The 22,307-nt window shown below is 37.5% G+C and overlaps 1 protein-coding gene across 2 annotated transcripts in view; it reads left to right on the top strand.

The window, feature by feature from the left end:
- The window catches only part of CWH43 (cell wall biogenesis 43 C-terminal homolog), a 97,822-nt gene extending 81,305 nt beyond the window's left edge, over positions 1 to 16,517 (top strand). For both annotated transcript variants that reach the window (XM_025385890.1, XM_025385891.1), the window contains exon 16: positions 16,253 to 16,517. In XM_025385890.1, coding sequence (XP_025241675.1) covers positions 16,253 to 16,331 — 79 coding nt within the window. In that variant the 3' untranslated portion in view covers positions 16,332 to 16,517. The remainder of the gene's footprint in view (positions 1 to 16,252) is intronic.
- The last annotated feature ends 5,790 nt before the right edge of the window (positions 16,518 to 22,307 follow it).

Here is a 22,307-nt window from a genome sequence, read left to right as displayed (position 1 = left end):
GATATGAAAATTAATTCAAGATGGATTAGAGACTTAAATGTTAGACCTAAAACCATAAAAACCCTAGAAGAAAACCTAGGTAATACCATTCAGGACATAGGCATGGGCAAGGACTTCATGTCTAAAACACCAAAAGCAATGGCAACAAAAGCCAAAATTGACAAATGGGATCTAATTAAAGTAAAGAGCTTCTGCACAGCGAAAGTAACTACCATCAGAGTGAACAGGTAACCTCCAGAATGGGAGAAAACTTTTGCAATCTACTCATCTGACAAAGGGCTAATATCCAGAACCTACAAAGAACTCAATCAAATTTACAAGAAAATAGCAAACAACCCCATCAAAAATTGGGCAAAGGATATGAACAGACATTTCTCAAAAGAAGACATGCATACATCCAACAGGCACATGAAAAGATACTCATCATCACTAGCCATCAGAGAAATGCAAATCAAAACCACAATGGGATACCATCTCACACCAGTTAGAATGGCAATCCTTAAAAGGTCGGGAAACAACAGTGCTGGAGAGGATGTGGAGAAATAGGAACACTTTTACACTGTTGGTGGGATTGTAAACTGGTTAAACCATTGTGGAAAACAGTGTGGCGATTCCTCAAGGATCTAGAACTAGAAATACCATATGACCCAGCCATCCCATTACTGTGTATATACCCAAAGGATTATAAATCATGCTGCTATAAAGACACATGCACAGGCATGTTTATTGTGGCACTATTCACAATAGTAAGGACTTGGAATCAACCCAAATGTCCATCAGTGACAGACTGGATTAAGAAAATGTGGCACATATACACCATGGAATACTATGCAGCGATAAAAAAGGATGAGTTTGTGTCCTTTGTAGGGACATGGATGCAGCTGGAAACCATCATTCCCAGCAAACTATCACAAGAACAGAAAACCAAACACCGCATGTTCTCACTCATGGGTGGGAATTGAACAATGAGATCACTTGGACTCAGGAAGGGGAACATCACACACCGGGGCCTATTATGGGGAGGGAGGCAGGGGGAGGGAAGGCATTGGGAGTTTTAGCTGATATAAATGACGAGTCGATGGGTGCTGATGAGTTTATGGGTGCAGCACACCAACATGGCACAAATATACATATGTAACAAACCTGCACATTGTGCACATGTACCCTAAAACTTACACTGTAATAATAAAAAAAAGATAGTAAAAAGAAATGCGAATCTTCAAAAAAAAATCTATCAAATAAAAAAAGATTAATAGACCACTAGTAAAACTAATAGAGAAGAAAAGAGAAGAATCAAATAGATGCAATAAAAAATGATAAAGGGGATATCACAACCAATCCCACAGAAATACAAACTACTATCAGAGAATACTGTAAGTACCTCTTCACAAATAAACTAGAAAATCTAGAAGAAATGGATAAATTCCTGGACACATACACCCTCCCGAGACTAAACCAGGAAGAAGTTGAATCTCTCGATAGAGTAATAACAGGCTCTGAAATTGAGGCAATAATTAATAGCCTACCAACAAAAACAGTCCAGGACCAGATGGATTCACAGCTGAATTCTACCAGAGGTACAAGGAGGAGCTGGCACCATTTCTTCTGAAATTATTCCAATCAATACAAAAAGAGGGAATCCTCCCTAACTTATTTCATGAGGCCAGCATCATGCTGATACCAAAGCCTGGCAGAGACACAACAAAAAAAGCGAATTTTAGACCAATATCCCTGATGAACATCGATGCAAAAACCCTCAATAAAACACTGGCAAAGCGAATCCAGCAGCACATCAAAAAGCTTGTCCACCATGATCAAATGGGCTTCATCCCTAGGATGCAAGGCTGGTTCAACGTACGAAATCAATAAAAGTAATCTAGCATATAAACAGAACCAAAGACAAAAGCCACGTGATTATCTTAATAGATGCTGAAAAGGCCTTTGACAAAATTCAACAGTGCTTCATGCTGAAGACCCTCAATAAACTAGGTATTGATGGGACATATCTCAAAATGATAAGAACTATTTATGACAAACCCACAGCCAATATCATATGGAATGGGCAAAAACTGGAAGCATTCTCTTTGAAAATGGGCATAGGACAGGGATGCCCTCCCTCATTACTCCTATTCAACATAGTGTTGGAAGTTCTGGCCAGGGCAATCAGGCAGGAGAAAGAAATAAACGGTATTCAATTAGGAAAAGAGGAAGTCAAATTGTCCCTGTTTGCAGATGACATGATTGTATCACTTGGACTCGGGAAGGGGAACATCACACACCGGGGCCTATCATGGGGAGGGGGGCGGGGGGAGGGATTGCATTGGGAGTTATACCTGATGTAAATGACGAGTTGATGGGTGCAGCACACCAACAAGGCACAAGTATACATATGTAACAAACCTGCACGTTATGCATATGTACCCTACAACTTACAGTATAATAATAATAAATAAATTAAAAAAAAAAAAAAAAAACAAAAAAAAAAGAAAACCCATTGTCTCAGCCCAAAATCTCCTTAAGCTAATAAGCAACTTCAGCAAAGTCTCAGGATACAAAATCAATGTGCAAAAATCACAAGCATTCTCTTACACTAATTACAGACAAACAGAGATCCAAATCATGCATGAACTCCCATTCACAATTGCTTCAAAGAGAATAAAATGCCTAGGAATCCAACTTACAAGGGACGTGAAGGACTTCTTCAAGGAGAACTACGAACCACTGCTCAACGAAATACAGGAGGACACAAACAAATGGAAGAACATTCCGTGCTCATGAATAGGAAGAGTCAATATGAAAATGGCCATACTGCCCAAGGTAATTTATAAATTCAATGCTATCCCCATCAAGCCACCAATGACTTTCTTCACAGAATTGGAAAAAACTAATTTAAAGTTCATATGAAACCAAAAAAGAGTCCAGACAATCCTAAGCCAAAAGAACAGAGCAGGAGGCATCACGCTACCTGACTTCAAACTGTACTACAAGGCTACCCTAACCAAAACAGCATGGTACTGGTACCAACACAGACATATTGACCAAGGGAACAGAACAGAGGACTCAGAAATAATACCACACATCTACAACCATCTGATCTTTGACAAATCTGACAAAAACAAGAAATGGCGTAAGGATTCCCTATTTAATAAATGGTGCTGGGAAAACTGGTTAGCCATAAGTCGAAAGCTGAAACTGCATCGCTTCCTTACACCTTATACAAAAATTAATTCAAGATGGATTAAAGACTTAAATGTTAGCCCTAAAACCATAAAAACCATAGAAGAAAACCTAGGCAATACCATTCAGGACATAGGCATGGGCAAGGACTTCATGTTTAAAACACCAAAAGCAATGGCAACAAAAGCCAAAATTGACAAATGGGATCTCATTAAACTAAAGAGCTTCTGCACAGCAAAAGAAACTACCATCAGAGTGAACAGGTAACCTCCAGAATGGGAGAAAATTTTTGCAATCTACTCATCTGACAAAGGGCTAATATCCAGAATCTACGAAGAACTCAAACAAATTTACAAGAAAAAAACAAACAACCCCATCAAAAATTGGGCAAAGGATATGAACAGACATTTCTCAAAAGAAGACATTCATACAGCCAACAGACACATGCAAAAATGCTCATCATCACTGGCCATCAGAGAAATGCGAATCAAAACCACAATGAGATACCATCTCACACCTGTGAGAATGGCAATCATTAAAAAATTAGGAAACAACAGGTGCTGGAGAGGATGTGGAGAAATAGGAACAGTTTTACACTGCTGGTGGGACTGTAAACTAGTTCAACCATTGTGGAAAACAGTGTGGCGATTCCTCAAGGATCTAGAACTAGAAATACCATTTGACCCAGCCATCCCATTACTGCATATATACCCAAAGGATTATAAATCGTGCTGCTATAAAGACATATGCACAGGCATGTTTATTGTGTCACTATTCACAATAGCAAAGACTTGGAACCAACCCAAATGTCCATCAATGACAGACTGGATTAAGAAAATGTGGCACATATACACCATGGAATACTATGCAGTCGGAAAAAAGGATGAGTTCATGTCCTTTGTAGGGACATGGATGCAGCTGGAAACCATCATTCTCAGCAAACTATTGCAAGGACAAATAACCAAACACAGCATGTTCTCACTCATAGGTAGGAATTGAACAATGAGAACACCTGGACACAGGAAGGGGAACATCACACACTCGTTCCTGTCGAGGGGTGGGGGGAGGGGGAGGGGTAACATTAGGAGATATACCTAATGTAAATGACAAATTAATGGGTGCAAGACACCAACATGGCACATGGATACATACGTAACAAACCTGCATGTTGTGCACATATACCCTAGAACTTAAATTATAATAAAAAATAGAATAAAATAAAATAAGCAGCAAAAAATAATTATTAATTAAAAAAAATACCACTGCCTGGGACCAACCCCAGACCAATTTATCAGGACCTCCTGGGGTGGTACCTGGGCTTTGGGATTTAAAAAATTATTTTCAGTTTATTTTAATGTGCAGTTAGGATTGAGACTATGGATCATGGATAATTCATTTACATTGCATGTGAAAAATTCATTACCATGTGAAATATATATTTATATATTTTTTGAGATGGAGTCTTGCTCTGTCACCCAGGCTGGAGTGCAGTGGCGCGATCTCAGCTCACTGCCACCTCTGTCTCCTGGGTTAAAGCAATTCTTCTGTCTCAGCCTCCTAAGTAGCTAAGACTACAGGTTCATGCCCTGATGCCTGGCTAATTTTTGTATTTTTAGTAGAGACAGAGTTTCACCATATTGGTCAGGCTGGTCTCAAACTCCTGACCTCTGGTGACCCACCTGCCTTGGCCTCCCAAAGTGCTGGGATTACAGATGTGAGTCACCATGCCTGGCCTTGTTTTGTTTTTAGAAGAGAAATCTATTTGCAGCAAAACATACGAGATGGAGTATGTGCTCTTTTCTCCCCCATGACTGGATAGTGAGAGGAAACTTCTACATAAAGTCAAACACAGAACATATCGTGTACATTATTATTATTTGACATTTCTATCATTTTTACCAGCTAATAGCTATAGACATTTCTCATTTTGTTGGGGGAAGAAAGAAATTTCTCCATTCTCTTTTTCTTCCTTGTCCCTCCTTACAACAAGAAAAAATTGTACCAAAGTGTAGGTGATGAATATGAGGAGAATTATCACCAAGTCTCAATTTGTTCCAATTCCTGTATTGATCTTACCCTGTGTAAGTGTAATGTGACTAGGAAAAGCCTGGGCCCTGGGGTCATTTGTCTGGCTCAAATCCTCACTCTTGCCAGTGAACAGCTGGGTAACTGTGGGCCAGTTGCTTAACCTCTCTGAGCCTCAAGTGCCTCATCTAAAAATGGGAAAAATAGTAGTGGTTACCTCCTAAGGCTATATGAAGCATGCATGGCACAAAAAGTTGTTAGAATAGTGCATAGTGAATGCTTGTGGTTTAACAGTAGCTGCAAAAGCAACATTAGAATTTGCACTAGTAATGGTAGAAGTAAAATAGAAGGATTCCCTCCTTTTGCTTATTGAGATGGTTTCTTGAAGCTAGAAAATCAGGGAAGGAAAGGATTTTCTCGTGTCATTATTCTTTATGCAGCAGGAGTGCAGAGAAATCCAAATAAAATATTTTTGGCTAACCACAATGGCAGATTGATCCAAACCAACTGTGAAGGGAGCTAGATTTGCTTTCTCACTCAGTTTAATTATGAAAATAACAAAGGCATAAGTAGAAGGCATGTCTTAATTTTAAAACTGTGATGAGAGTATTTAAGATCTACTCTCACAGCAATTTTCAAATATACAATACATTATTATTAACTACAGTCACAATGCTTTACAATAGATCTCCAGAAATTTTTCATCCTGTCAAATTGAAACTTTGTATCATTTCACCAACATCTTCTCAACCCTCATCTCCCCCAGCCCCTGGCAACCACCATTCTACTCTTTGCTTCCACGAGTTCAATTTTTTTCAAATTTTACATATAAATGAGATCATGACGTATTTGCCTTTCTGGGTCTGGATTATTTCACTTAGCATGATGTCCTCTAGGTTCATCCATGTTGTTACAAATGACAAGATTTCCTCTTTTCAGGCTGAATACTATTCCATACATACACATGTTTGTGTATAGCTGCATTTTCTTTATCCATTCATCTGTCAATGGACACTTAGGTTGATTATATTTCTTGACTCCAGTGAAAAATGCTGCAGTGAATGTGGGAGTACAGATATTTCTTCAATACTAATTTCTTTCATTTGGATATATACCAAGAAGTGGGATTGTTGGATCATATGGTAGTTCTATTTTAAATTTTTAAAGGAACTTTTGTAATGTTTTCCATAATGGCTATACTAATTTGCATTCCCCACAACAGTGAACAAGGGTTCCTTTGGCTGTACATCTCCTGCCAACATTTGCTGTCTTGCCTTTCTGGTACTAGCCGTTTTAACATGTGTGAGGTGATGTCTCGTTGTGCTTTTAATTTGCATTTCCCTGATTAGTGATGAGCATTTATTCACATACTAGCTGGATACTTGGATGTCTTCTTTTGAGAAATATTTATCCATGTTTGTTTTCTTGCTATTAAGATTTTTGAGTTCCTTATATATTTTAGATATTAGCCATGTATTAGATATAGGTTGAACATCTCAAGTAAAAAAATCCAAAATTCAGAATGCTCCAAAATTCAAAACTTTTTGAGCACGGACACAGTGCTCAAAGGAAATGCTTGGGGCATTTCAGATTTTGTACTTTTGGATTTGGGATGCTCAAACAGTAAGTGTAATACAAATATTCCAAAAAATGAATCCAAAATCTGAAATACTTCTGGTTCCAGTGATTTTGGATTAAGAATACTCAACATATATATGGTTTGTAAATATATTCTCTCATTCTGTAGGTTGTATCTTCACTCTGTTGATTGTTTTCTTTGCTATATAGAAGCTATTAGTTTGATACAATCCCATTTGTCTATTTTTGCTATTGTTTCCTTTGCTTTAAGGATCATATTAAAAAAATCATTGCCCAGACCAATGTCAGAAATTTTTCTTGATGTTTTCTTCTAGCAGTTTCACAGTTTCAAGTCCCAAAATCTTTAATCTATTTTGAGTTGATTTTTGTATATGGTATGAGGTAAGAGTCCGATTTCATTCTTCTGCATGTGGATACCCAGTTCCCCCACCACTGCTTATTGAGAAAGTTGTCCTTTCCTCATTGTGTGTTTGGAGTACCTTTGTCAAAGATCAATTGACTGTAAATGTGTGGATTTATTTCTAGGCTCTCTATTCTGTTCTATTGATCTATAGATCTGTTTTTATGCCAGTACCATGCTGTTTTAATTACTACAGCTTTGTTGTGTATTTTGGAATCTGATAGTGTGATGCCCTCAGCTTTGTTCTTTTTGCTTATGATTGCTTAGGCTACCTGAGGTGTTTTGTGGTCTTATACAAATTTTAGGGTTGATTTTTCTATTCCTGTGAAAAATGTCATTGGAATTTTGATAAGGATTACTTTGAATCTGCAGATTGCTTTGGGTAGTATGAATATTTTAACAATATTGATTATTCCAGTTCATGAACACAAGATATGTTTCCATTAATTTGTGCTCTTAAATTTCTTTCATCATTATTTTATGGTTTTCAGTGTACAGGTATTTTACCTCCTTGGTTAAATTTATTCCTAAGTATTTTTTGATGCTATTGTAAATGGGATTGTTTTCTTGATTTCTTTTTCCGATAGTTCATTGGTAGTATATAGAAATGCTACTGATTTTTATAAGCTGATCTTTTATCCTGCAAATTTACTGAATTTATTAATTCTAACAGTTTTTCAGTGGAGTTTTTAGGTATATATATTCTTGTCATCTGCAAATAGGGACAATTTAAATTTTTCCTTTCCAATTTAGATGTATTTTATTTCTTTTACTTGCTTAATTGCTCTAGCTAGGACTTTCAGTACTATGTTGAATAGAAGTGCTGAGAGTGGGCATCCTTGTCTTGATCCTGATCCCAGAGTAAAAGCTTTCAACTTTTAATCACTGGGTATTGATGTTAGCTGTGGGTTGTCATATATGGCCTTTGTTATGATGAGGTCTATTTCTGCTATGCCTAATTTGTTGAGAGTTTTTATCATGAAAAGTTCAAATTTTCAGATGCTTTTTCTGCATCTATTGAGATGATCACATGATTTTTGTCTTTTACCCTGTTAATACATTGTATCATATCTATTGGTTTGCATATATTTAACTATCATTGCATCCTAAGGATAAATTCCCCTTGATCATGGTGTATGATCCTTTTAATATACTGTTGAATTCAGTTTGCTAGCATTTTGTTGAGGATTTTCTACATGTGTGTTCATTAGTGATATTGGCCTATAATTTGCTTTTCTTGTAGCATCCTTGTCTGGCTTTGGTAACAGGCTAATAATGGCCTCATAAACTGAATTTGCAAGTGTTCCCTCCTCTTCAATTATGAAAGAGTTGGAGAAGGATGGGAATTAATTTTTCTTTCTTCTTTTCTTCTTCTTCTTCTTTTTTTTTTTTTTGAGATAGAGTCTCACTCTTGTCACCCATGCTGGAATGCAATGGCATGATCTCAGCTTACTGCAACCTCTGCCTCCCCGGTTCAAGCAATTCTCCTGCCTCAGCCTCCTCAGTAGCTGGGATTATAGGCACCTGCCACCATGCCCAGCTAATTTTTGTACTTTTAGTAGAGATAGGGTTTCACCATATTGGCCAGGCTGGTCTCAAACTCCTCACCTCAGGTGATCTGCCTGCCTTGGCCTCTCAAAGTGCTGGGATTACAGGCATGAGCCACCATACTTGGCCTAATTTTTCTTTAGATGTTTTGTAGAATTCACCAGTGAGGCCATTGGATCTGGGCTTTTTGCTTTTGAGGAGGTTTTTGATTACTGATGCAATTTCCTTATGCATTATTGAACTATCCAGATTTTGAATTTCTTCATCTGTCAGTCTTGGTAGATTGTTGCTATGAACTGGTCCATTTCTTTCTTTTAGGCTATCCAATTTTTTGGCGTATTATTGCTCATAGTAGTCACTTATGATTATTTGTGTTTCTGTGGTATCAGTTTAACATTTCCACACTGATTTATAATTTTATTAATTTGATTTTTCTCTCTTTCTTAGTAAGTCCAGCTAACAGTTTGTCCATTTTATCTTTTCAAAAAAACAACTCTTAGTTTCATAGATATTTTTTAAGTTTTCTATCCTCTATTTCATTATTTTTGCTCTGATATTTATTATTTTCCTTTCTTTTGTTGACTTTGGGCCTTGTTCTTTTTCTACTCCCACAGGTATAAAGTTAGGTTGTTTGATGTCTTTATTTTTTCATAATGTAGGTGTTTATTGCTACAAAATTTCCCTTTTAAAATTGTGTTTGCTATGTCCCATAAGTTTGGGTACATTGTGTTTCCATTTTTATTTATCTCAACAAAATTTAAATTTTTCCTTTTGATTTCTTCTTTGATCCATTATCTGTTTAGGAAAGTGTTGTTTAATTTCTACATATTTGTGAATTTTCCAATTTTCCTCCTGTTATTGATTTGTAATTTAACTATTGTTGTTGGAAAGGATACTCAAAATGATTTCAGTATTCTAGAACTTGTTAAGGCTTGTTTTGTGGCCTAACATAAGTTTTGTCCTGGAGAATGTTCCATGCATTTATGAACCCCCAAAGTCTGAGACAGGTCTCAGTCAATTTAGGAAGTTTATTTTGCCAAAGTTATGGATGCACACCTGTTACACAGCCTCAGGAGGTCCTGAAGATATGTGCCCAATGTGGTCAGAGCACAGCTAGGTTTTATGTATTTTAGGGAGACATGAGATATCAATCAACATATGTAAGATGAACATTGGTTCAGTCCAGGATGGCAGGACAACTGGAAGCAAAGGCAGGACATCTCGAAGCAGGGAGGAGGCTTTCAGGTCATCGATAAGAGACAAATGGTTGCATTCTTTTGAGTTTCTGATTAGCCTCTGCAAAAGAGGCAGTCAGATATGCATTTATCTCTGTGAGCAGAGGGATGACTTTGAATAGAATGGGAGGCAGGTTTGCGCTAAGTGGATCTCAGCTTGACTTTTCCCTCTAGCTTAGTGATTTTGGGGCCACAAGATTTATTTTCCTTTCACTTGCACCTGAAAAGAATGTATATGCTGCTGCTGTTGGATGAAATGCTCTCTCTATATGTTAGGTCGATTTGGTCTATAATGTTGTTCAAGTCTACTGTTTCCTTGTTGATTTTCTATTTGGATGATTTATCCATTGTTGGAAGTGGGTTATTGAAGTCCCCTACTACCATTGTATTGCTGTCTAGTTCTCCCTTCAGTTCTGTTAATATTTTCTTTATATATTTAGGTGCTCTGATGGTGGGTGCACATATATTTATAATTATTATATTATATTGATGAATTAAGCCCTTTAGTACAATGACCTACTTTGTCTCCTCTGGCAGTTTTTGACTTAAAGTCTAGTTTGTCTAAGTAGAGCCACCCCTCATCACTTTTGGTTATCATTTGCATGGAATATCTTTCCAAACCTTTACTTTCAGTCTATGTATATCCTTCAAGCTAAAGTGAGTTTTTTTTATAGGCAGCAATTTCTTATAATTTATTCTTTTAAATCCACTTAGCCACTCTGTCTTTTGATTAGAGAATTTAATCCATTTACATTTAAAGTAATTATTGATAGTTAAAGACTTAGTATTGCCATTTAAAGAATTGTTTTCTGACTGTTTTACAGTTCCTTCATTCTATTCTTACTCTTTTCCCTTATGATTCGATGATTTTTTGGTAATAGTATGCTTTAATTGCTTTCTCTTTATCTTCTGTGTATCTACCATAGGTTTTATATTTGTAGATACCATGAGTCTTACATAAAACATAATTATTTATTTTCAGCTGGAAACAACTTTGTCTGCTGCATATAAAAACTCTGAGATTTAGCTTTTCCTCCCACTACATTTTATGTTATTGATGTCACAATTCATGTATTTTATATATCATGTACCCATTAACAAATTTTTGTAGTTATGTTAATACTTCTGTCTTTTAACTTTTATACTAGAGTTTAAAATGATGCTGCATAAGTATTAAAGTATTAATGTTTTCTGAATTTGACTATATTGTTAACTTTACAATAAGTTTTACACTTTCACATTGTAAATGTCCTTTCATTTCAGCTTGAAAAACTCCCATTAGCATTTCTCACAGGGTGTGTCTAATGATGATGAACTCCTGCAGCTTTTGTCTCTTTGGGAAAGTCCTTATCTCTCCTTGTCCCTGAAGGACAGCCTTGCTATATAGAATTATTGGTTGGTAGAATTCTTGTTTTCTTTTAGCACTTTGAATACATCATCTCAATTTCTTTTGACCTGCAAGGTTTCTACTGAGAAATACACTGATAATCTTATAGGAGTTCCTTTGAATGTTTTTTCTCTTTGTTTTTCTCTTGCTGCTTGCAAAATTTTCTTTTTGTCTTCGATTTTTAAAAATTTGATTATAACGTGTCTTGGTGGCAATCTCATTATATTTAATATATGTGGGGGTGCTTTGGGCTTCATGGATCTGCATGTTAATCTTCCTATCCAAATTTGGAAAGTATTCAGCTGCTTTTCTTTAAATAATATTTCTTCCCCTATTTCCTTCTTTCTCTGCTTCTTCTGGAACACCAATAAGGCATATTGGTTTACTTAATGATGACCTATAATTTCTGTAGGCTATCTTCACTTTTTCACTCTTTTTTCTGTTACTCTGGTTGGGTAATTTTGAATGACCATACTTTGAGCTCTCTGATTCTTCTGCTTTGTTGAGTCTGTTGTTGAATCTCTTCATTAAACTTTTCAGTTTAGTTATGATGTTTCTTAGCTCTAGAATTTCTGTTTGGTTCTTTTTTATGATTTCTATCTCTTTATTGAACTTCTCATTCAGTTCCTGTACTCTTTTTCTTATTTTGTTTAGTTGTCTATCTGTGTTCACTTGTAGCTCACTTAGCTTCAAGATGATTACTATTTTATTTTGTTTTTATTACACTTTATGTTCTAGGGTACATGTGCACAATGTGCAGGTTTGTTACATATGTGCACATGTGCCATGTTGGTGTGCTGCACCCATTAACTCATCAATTACATTAGGTATATCTCCTAATGCTATCCCTGCCCCAACCCACGACAGGCCCCAGTGTGTGATGTTCCCCTTCCTGTGCCCAAGTGTTCTCATTGTTCAATTCCCACCTACGAGTAAGAACATGCAGTGTTTGGTTTTCTGATCTTGTGAAAGTTTGCTGATAATGATGGTTTCCAGCTGCATCCATGTCCCTACAAAGGACACGAACTCATCCTTTTTTATGGCTGCATAGTATTCCATGGTGTATATGTGCCACATTTTCTTAATCCAGTCTGTCATTGATGGACATTTGGGTTAGTTCCAAGTCTTTGCTATTGTGAATAATGCTGTAATAAGCATACCTGTGCATGTGTCTTTATAGCAGCATGATTTATAATCCTTTGGGTTATAAATCCCAGTAATGGGATGGCTGGGTCAAATGGTATTTCTAGTTCTAGATCCTTGAGGAATCGCCACACTGTTTTCCACAATGATTGAACTAGTATACAGTCCTGCCAACAGTGTAAAAGTGTTCCTATTTCTCCACATCCTCTCCAGCACCTGTTGTTTCCTGACTTTTTAATGATTGCCATTCTCACTGGCATGAATGGTATGTCATTGTGGTTTTGATTTGCATTTCTCTGATGGCTAGTGATGATGAGCAATTTTTCATGTCTGTTGGTTGCATAAATGTCTTCTTTTGAGAAATGTCTGTTCATATCCTTTGCCCACTTTTTGATGGGGTTGTTTGTTTTTTTCTTGTGAATTTGTTTGAGTTCTTTGTAGGTTCTGGATATTAGCCCTTTGTCAGATGAGTAGATTGCAAAAATTTTCTCCCATTCTGGAGGTTATCTGTTCACTCTGGTGGTAGTTTCTTTTGCTGTGCAGAAGCTCTTTAGTTTAATTAGATCCCATTTGTCAATTTTGGCCTTTCTTGCCATTGCTTTTGGTGTTTTAAACATGAAGTCCTTGCCCATGCCTATGTCCTGAATGGTATTGCCTAGGTTTTCTTCTATGGTGTTTATGGTTTTAGGGTTAACATTTAAGTCTTTAATCCATCTTGAATTAATTTTTGTATAAGGTGTAAGGAAGGGATCCAGTTTCAGCTTTCTACTTATGGCTAACCAGTTTTCCCAGCACCATTTATTAAATAGGGAATCCTTTCCCCATTTCTTGTTTTTGTCAGGTTTGTCAAAGATCAGTTGGTTGTAGATGTGTGGTATTATTTCTGAGTCCTCTGTTCTGTTCCCTTGGTCAATATGTCTGTTTTGGTACCAGTACCATGCTGTTTTGGTTAGGGTAGCCTTGTAGTACAGTTTGAAGTCAGGTAACGTGATGCCTCCAGCTTTGTCCTTTTGACTTAGGGTTTTTCTTGGTAATGCAGACTCTTTTTTGGTTCCATATGAAGTTTAAAGTAGTTTTTTTCCAATTCTGTGAAGAAAGTCATTGGTAGCTTAATGGGGATAGCATTGAATCTATAAATTACCTTTGGCAGTATGCCCATTTTCACGATATTGATTCTTCCTATCCATGGGCATGGAGCGTTCTTCCATTTGTTTGTGTCCTCTTTTATTTCATTGAGCAGTGGTTTGTAGTTCTCCTTGAAGAGGTCCTTCACATCCCCTGTTAGTTGGATTCCTAGGTGTTTTATTCTCTTTGAAGCAATTGTGACTGGGAGTTCACTCATGATTTGGCTCTCTGTCTTTTATTGGTGCTTCAAGATGATTATTTTGAATTTTTTATTAGTTTTTAATTAGCATCAGTTACTTGTGCTTTATTTGTTATTTTGGTGGTATCATGTTTCCTTGATTATTTGTGGACATGCCCTGGTTTCTGCACATTTGAAAAAGTGGGTACCTCTTCTACTCTTTACAGATTGGCTTTGGCAGGGAAAGCGTTTACCAGTTGGCTGGTCCAAAGATTCTCAGTGGGCTATCTAGCTGGGCTCATGCATGGACTTATGCTAGAGTTCTTAGGCAGACTTGTTTGGTGCTTGGGTTAGCAAGTGGATAGGCCTTGTGTCTGGGTCTATGGGGTCAGTCTGGTGCTGGGGTCCATTGGGATGGGCCCGGAGCCTGTGTCAATAGGGACTGGACTTGAATTCTGGGTCCATGACAGCCAACCTGATTCCAGGAGTAGGTATGTGGGGTTAGGCCTTGATCCTGAGCCACTCTGGTGTTGAAATGAGCCTGGTGCCTGTGTGCATTGGGATAGACCTGGAACTTGGGCCCATGAAGCCTGGGCCTCCTATGTTGAACCAGTGCTGGGGTCTCCTATGGCGGGCCTGTACTCTGGAATTGCTGGAGCTGGCCTAGATTCTGTTACCTGGGGCTGCAGGGACTGGTCTGGAGCTGCAGTGCGTTAGAGCCTGGGTTCACAGGGCCCAGTCTGGAGCCTGGAACTGGCAATGCTAACCTGGTGCCTGGAGTTATGTAGGGTGGCCTGGAGCTGGTTGCATAGGGGCCAGCCTAGCACTGGGGTAGGCTTGGAGGCTGGGACTGTGGGTATTGCTCTAGAGGCCAGGTCCATGGGCACTGGAGTCAGGGACCACAGAGTTGGTCGGGAGCTGCGGCAGGCCTAAAGGCTAGGTCCACGTGTTCTAGCCTGGAGTCTGGGGATTTTCGGGGTGTCCTGGCACTGGTGCCAGTCTGGAGCCTTGGGTGGGCCTGGAGCCTGAATTTGCTAGGGCCAGTTTAGGGCCTGGGGTTGTTGGGGATGGCCTCGTGTTTAGGTTGGCCTGGAAACTTGTTCTGTGGGTGCCAGCCTGGTGCTGATGTTCATTGGCCTGGACTTGGTGCTGGGGTCTGTGGCAAAGTTGGGTGCTTACTTCACTCCTTTCAGCCCGTGAAGAGAGTATCTATCTCTCTACTTATTGTGCTACCTAGTCTTGGGGGAGGAGTGATAGAAGTAATGTGAAGTTGTCCTTCCTACCCTTCTCAATGAGCCTTTTCTTATTTCTGTAACACATTCAAGTGCTATACTCTCTCATCTGAAATCTTTAACTCTTGTGAAGATATTTTTGTGCATGGATAGTTGTTCAAATGGATGTTTCTACAAGGAAAAGCACTGGAAAGTCCTATTTTATCATCTTGCTGACATCACTCTTGTATATATCTATACATCACACAATTATCCCACCTTTGTAAATGTATGACACATATATGTATGTATGTATATCTGTGTGTACATGTGTGTTTTTGTTCTATTTGCTAATCTGATTATTTCATCCAACTAGTATATTATGAACTTCATTCTGAAATAAAGTATTCTTCTTCAAATATTTTTTAATGATTGCATAATATTTCATTGTATGGATGCACCAAAATTTAGCTAATCAATTTTGTTATTTTTCCATATTTATTATTTTATTATTATAAAAAGTCTTCTAAGGACTTCTTATCTATTTGAGCATAATCTTGATTACTTCCTTAGGGTCTAGCTTTAGATGTGAAATAGCAGAATCAAAGGTTATGTTAAATTTTATATTCCTTATTATTATTCTTTGAAGATGACAAAGGAAGCAGATCTCCTGTCTTTTACATGACAGAGGTTAGATATAGTGGTTGCTTATGAAGAAAAGGAAGGAAGTGGTCTCTTATGTGCAAGTCTTAGCTTTCTTCCTAGTGTCTTTTGTATTCTATCATATCAACCAGAGCTGTGTAATTAATTAGTTATTCATGTGCAAAGTAAAGAACTAATCTGCAGCACATTAACACACGTAGAAAATTTAGAAGTTCTGCCAAAATAGATTTTTATATGCATAAATGTAACATGAATAACATTTCAGGTTTCATGACCCCTTTCATATAAACAAATATTATTCAAACTCAAGACTAGAACGAAAATCTAGACTTATTTTTCGGCAAGGTTAGCCAATAATTCTTAAACAGTTGTGCTTTTGGAATTATCTGTAACCATGGAAAGAGGACTTTGGGGGTTAAAATTTTAGTTTGCCTTTCCCATGTGCATGAATCTTTTTTATTTATTCATTTACTATTTTATTTTATGGTTGAAATTTTGCATAAGAACATACCTTTCTGAATGGTTTTTACATGTCAATGACTTTTTTTTTAAATTTTTTAGATTTGGATCCTACAAAGAAGGACACAATTATGAAAACAACCATCATTTTCATATGAATACTCCTAAATACTTTTTATGAAACATTTAAAACAAGAAGCTATTGGCTGGGCAAATCTAAGAAAAAAAGTATGTAAGATACAAAGAAGAGATTAATGAAAGTAGGAAAGTACATATGAACAACCTCAACTTAAAAACAAACATGGTATCTATACAGTGGGAAATTACCTCAATTTATAAAACATGTTGCTTAATAAAAACATTTCTCCAAATTGTTTTCCCTAAATTTTTATAAAATTAGAATGTGGGGTAATATAAGAAAGTTTCACCATGGAGTTAAAATAATTAAAAACGTCTTATCTTTTTAAGGTTTAGAAATAGGACTTTTTTTTAATTTTCTTTTTTTGATACAAAATCTCTCTCAGTTGCCCAGGCAAAGTGCAGTGGTGTGATCACTGCTCACTGCCACCTTGATCTTTAAGGCTTAAAAAATAGGATTTTGTTTTTTGTTTTTTTTTGAGACAAGATCTCTCTCAGTTGCACAGGCTAAAGTGTAGTAGTGCGATCACTGCTCACTGTACCCTTGATCTCTTGGGGTTGGGTGATCCTCCCACCTCAGCCCTTGGGGTATCTGAGACTATAGGTGCTTGCTACCATACCTGGCTAATTGTTTAATTTTTTGTAGAGAAGAGGTCTCACTATGTTGCTCAGACTGGTCTCAAACTTCTGGGATCAAGCAATCCTCCCACCAGCCTCCCAAACTGCTGGGATTACAAGGGTGAGCCACTGCACCCAGCCAGACATTGATTTGTTGGTGAGCTGGAAGGATTACTTGTGAAAATCAAGCAATTTTAAACCCTTCTTGGGACAAAGCTGGGGAAAATGTTTAACAAATTAAGTCTAATTAGTAGAAGAATAACGTGCATGTGACTATTACTGACTTAACATGAGCAGCAGCCCATCACCATCCTTCCCTGAACTGTGAGGGGTTGTCTGTCTTTTCTCCATGCTTACACCTCTTCATGGCTGTACATGGCACCCTGTGCTGATGTCTCTAATCAGTCAGGCCACCAGGCTCTCAGCAAGCATACTTTAACACACAGAAGGGTCCCATGAAGTGATTTTCCTTCTGTAGAATCAAGTAGGCAGACAAAGGGAGAATTCAACACAACAGCACCATCTCCATGGAAGATAATGATTTGAATGTTGGCCATGGAGACACCTGAAGTCTTAGAACTGGAAAGGACACTGAATGCTGCTTTGCCTTTTGGGGCAGGGATAGAAGTTGTCAGAAAGACAGTTTCCAAAAGTATTACATCACAATCTAAGGAGATTCCTCAGATCTTTTTAACGAAAGTGTATCATACTAGTCTGTTCTCAGGCTGCTATAAAGAACTGTCCAAGACTGGATCATTTATAAAGGAAAGAGGTTTAATTGACTCACAGTTCTGCAGGGCTGGGGAGGCCTCAGGGTACTTAAAATCATGGTGGAAGGGGAAGCAAACACATCCTTCTTCACATGGTGACAGGAAGCAGAAGTGCTGAGCAAAAAGGGAAAAGTCCCTATGAAACCATCAGATCTCGTGAGAACTCACTCATTATCATGAGAACAGCATGTGGGTGACCTCCCCCATGATTTAATTATCTCTCACCAGCTCCCTCTGATGACACTTGGGGATTATGGAAGCTATGATTTAAGTTGAGATTTAGTGGGGACAAACTCCAAACCATATCATATACTGAGAACATTGCCATGTGCAAAACATTGCATTCCTATAGCAGTTTTAAAGATGAGTCCATGAGTGATCCTGCAGTTTCTTCAAAAGCTGGAACCTCATTCACTTCTCTTTTAGTGTGGGCTAGACTTAGTGACTTACTTCTAATGAAGAGAATAAAGTGAAAGAGATGGTATGTGACTCCAAGTCTGGGTTATAAACAATACTGGGGATTCTGTCTTAATCTCACTATCTTGGTTCTGAGAGAAGCCAGCTGCTGTGTTGTGAGCAGCCCCATGGAAAGGTGGTGAGGAACTGAGGCCTTGTGCCAATAGCCAGAGTGAGTCACCTTAGATGTGGAACCTCCAGCCCCAGAAAAACTTCAGATAACTTCAGCCCCATGTTGGCTACAACTTCATGAGAGATCCTGAGCCCTAAGCACCTAACTTAACTTGTCCCAAATCTTGACAGATAATAACTGTTTGTTGTTTTAAGCCACTATGTAATGGGGTAATTTGTTTTGTATCAATACATAAGCAACACAGTCCTTAAAATATATTTGAACATCTTTGGGAATCTGGCAACAACAAACATATTTATCCAGTGTCCATTTTATCCATTATACTGTACTAGGCATGTGGTAGTGGTGGGAGGTGTCACTTAACTGAAAAAGACATTGCCCTAAACACCAAGTGTGGGAGATGGGAAAATACAAAGACAGCTTGAATAGCAACTACTGATTATTTACCCCCTATTGAGTTAGATGCTTTACCAATGTTATCTCCTGACAACAATACTGCAAGGTTATATAACCCATGTGCCAACTGGGGTCTCTCTACCTTTAAACTCTAGGTAAGACAGCCAGAACCCCCATTCCACTCCTTCCAGAAGACAGTGTCTTCCCAAGATTTCTGTGAATTTGGAAGTGAAGGAGACAAGACTCACATTCTTATAGGCATCTCTCTCACTGATCTCCTTGTACTGTCATATTTCAATTTATACGTGGTCTCATTGCATTTCTGACACCCAAATCATGCTACCATGCAAGGTAAATGCAAGCAAATAATGCATTTAAAACACGTTGTTAGTGCCTGGGGAGGCAGATCCACAAACAGACAGCAGGAGCTGCCTCTGTTCTATGCCAAGCATACAGAGAGTTTGGTTGTTTTCTTAACTTCCTCAAAAGAAACAAATAAAAGTCTCTGACTATGTGTCTTAGTGGGTAGCAACTTTTACTGACTATTTGGGAAGATAGAGAAGGGTTTTCATTGTAGAAACTCAAAACATATTCAAATGGGGTAATTAGATATTCCCTTGCTTTGCAAATCTTTTCTCTTCTTCACATCATGTAGTTTGGCAATATCCTATTTTCTTCTCTAGTTGTTCATATCTTCCCCAAATTTCTATTAATTTCTAATGCAAATCAGATTAACATCTTTATTTTTTAGCCTCCTGCTTACTCATCAAGCTCTTGGAATCTTAATTTCTATGTCAATGGCTTAGCTAAGTGGGAGGTTTCAATACACCTCTCTCAGTAAATGTTAAAATAAGGAGAAAGTGTGAACAATGCAATTAATCTAAGTGACATGTGCAGAACAGTGCCCCAAGGAACTTCAAGTTACTCATTGTTTTCAAGTGCCTGCAGAACATTTACCAAAACAGACCATATGCTAGGCCAAAAAGCAAGACTCAACAAATGTCAAAATATTGACTTCATACAGGATTATATTTTCTGATGGTGATAAGACTAAGCTAGAAACAAATAACAAAAAGATAATGGGAAAGTCCCAAATATTGGAAATAGAATAATAAACTTCTAGGTAATCCATGGGTCAAAAAAAGACCACAAGGAAAATCAGAAAATATTTTGAACTAAATAGTAATGAAAATATGGCATATCAAAAGTTATATGATATTGTTTTGTGTTTAGAGGAAAATATGTAGACTTAAATGCATGAATTGGAAAAGAAGACTGACTAAAAATCAGTTACAGGAGTACCCATCAAGAGAAGCTGAAAAGGGAACAGAAAATTAAACCCAAAAGAGAGTAGAATAAAGGAAAAAAGGATAAGACCAGAAATTAATGAACTGGAAAACAAACAACTGCAATAGATAAAAGTGACAAAACCAAAGGTGGAGTCCTTTGAAAAAACTAATAAAATTGAAAACTCTTTGGTAGGACTGATCAGAAGAAAAAGGAAAGAAAGAAGGCAAAACTGACCAACATCAGGAATGAAAAAGTAGACGTAACTATAGATCTTACAAATATTATAAAGAAAATAAGAGGACATTATTAACAATTTTATACCAATTAATGTCTCAAAAATATAGTTTACCACAAGAGATACAAGAAGAAATAGAAAACTTACTAAAGAAATAAAATTAATAATTAAACAACCAAACATAAAACAAAAATTCTGAGCCAAACATTCAAGGTCAGAGGCAAGAAAAATTGACATCAGTTCCAGTCTACTCTCATGTGCTCCAGCTCATTCCTGTGTCTTCCAGCTTGTTCTTGCTCTCCACAACTTTACATCCATCTTCCTTTCTCCATGGCCTGCCTTGCAGATTTCACACTCTAATATTGTCTGAAGACAATAACCTTATAGATGACTTAATCAGCAACCACAGCTATGCAAAATCAAGTCTCTAATAAATCCTTATATATACTCTAGTTGTTCTCCTTCTCTGATTAAATCCTGACTGATAAAACTTCCCACGGCAAAAACTGTACACCCTGATAGATTACCAGTGAATTTTAACAGCTATGTATGGAAGAAATAATACCAATCTTACAGATTTTTTCCAAAGAATAAAACAAGAGGAATACTTCCCAACTTGCATGAAGTCACCATAAGTTTGGTAACTGTGATGGTTGATTTTATTGTCAATTTTACTGGACCACAAGGTGCCCAGATATTTGATTATACATTATACAGGGTGTGCCTCTGTGGGTGTTTCTGGATGAAATTAATATTTGAATTGATAGACTGAGTAAAGTAGATTGCTTTCCCCAATGTGGAGAGGCCTCATCCAATTCATTGTAGGCCTGAATGGAACAAAAAGGCTGGGTAAGGGAGAATTCACTCTGTCTGCTTGCCTAGTTTTGAGCTGGAACACGAATCTTCTCCTGCCTTCAGATTTGGACTCTGGTTGGAACTTACACCGTTGGCTCTTCTGGTTCTCAGGCCTTCAGATCAGACTGGAACTATAGTGCCAGTTCTCTTTAGGGTCCAGCTTGCTGACTGCAGATCATGGCACTTCTCAGTTCTGTAAATGCACAAGTCAGTTCTTTATAATACATCTCTCTCGTGGTCTTTTCTGTCCTTCTGCCTCTGTCTCTATCTACACACACACACACACACACACACACACACACACACGTGGTTGTGCTTCTCTGGAGAACCCAGACTAGTACAATATAAAAACTGAAAAGAATATTAAATGAAAAGAAAATTATAGGCCAACCTCTATCATATACATTGATATAAAATTGCTAAACAAAATATTTGCAAGTCAAATCCAGCACTATATGAAAAGGGACTACATTATGATCAAGTTAAATTTATTCTAGGAATGGAAGGTTGGTTTAACATTTGAAAATCAATGTAATTCTCCATATCAACAATATATGTAATGATATATTTAAAAGCATTTGATGAAGCTTAATCTCTATTCATTATTTTTAAAACCACAAAAAAATCTCTTAGTAAACTAGGCATAGAGGAAATTTTTCTTAATTTAATAAAGCATATGTACAAAATCTTATGGTGAACATGATAACAGTGAAAGATTGAATGCTTTCCTCTTGAGAACAGGCATGAGGCATAAATGCTTACTATGTGCTATTGTACTAGAGGTCCTGGCCAGTGCAATACAGTTAGAAAAACAAATAAATGATAGAAGGTTAGAAAAAAAGAAATACAATTGTCATTATTTTCAGACAACATGATTGTTTATGAAGAAAATGAAAAATAATCTACAGATGAACTATTAGAATTACTGGAAGCAGAAATCAATTAGAAAATACCCATGTTAGAATGAATTGAAAGTAAAATAGCCCTCAAAAAGAACTGTAGGGAAGGCACAGTGGCTTGTACTGGTAATCTCAGCACTTTGGGAGGCCTAGGCAGGGAGATCGCTTGAGTTTGAGACCAGCCTGGACAACATGGCAAAACTCCATCTCTACAAAAATTATCTGAGTGTGGTGGTATGTGCCTGCAGTTCCAGCTACTCAGGAGGTTAAGATGGGAGGATGGCTGAGTTCAGGAGGCAGGGGTTGCAGTGAGCTGAGATCATGCAACTGCACTCCAGCTTGGGCAACAGAGACAGACCCTGTCTAA

The sequence above is a fragment of the Theropithecus gelada genome, chromosome 5, assembly GCF_003255815.1.
Source record: "Theropithecus gelada isolate Dixy chromosome 5, Tgel_1.0, whole genome shotgun sequence".
NCBI lineage: Eukaryota > Metazoa > Chordata > Mammalia > Primates > Cercopithecidae > Theropithecus > Theropithecus gelada.
This window is presented reverse-complemented; position numbering and strand designations above follow the sequence as displayed.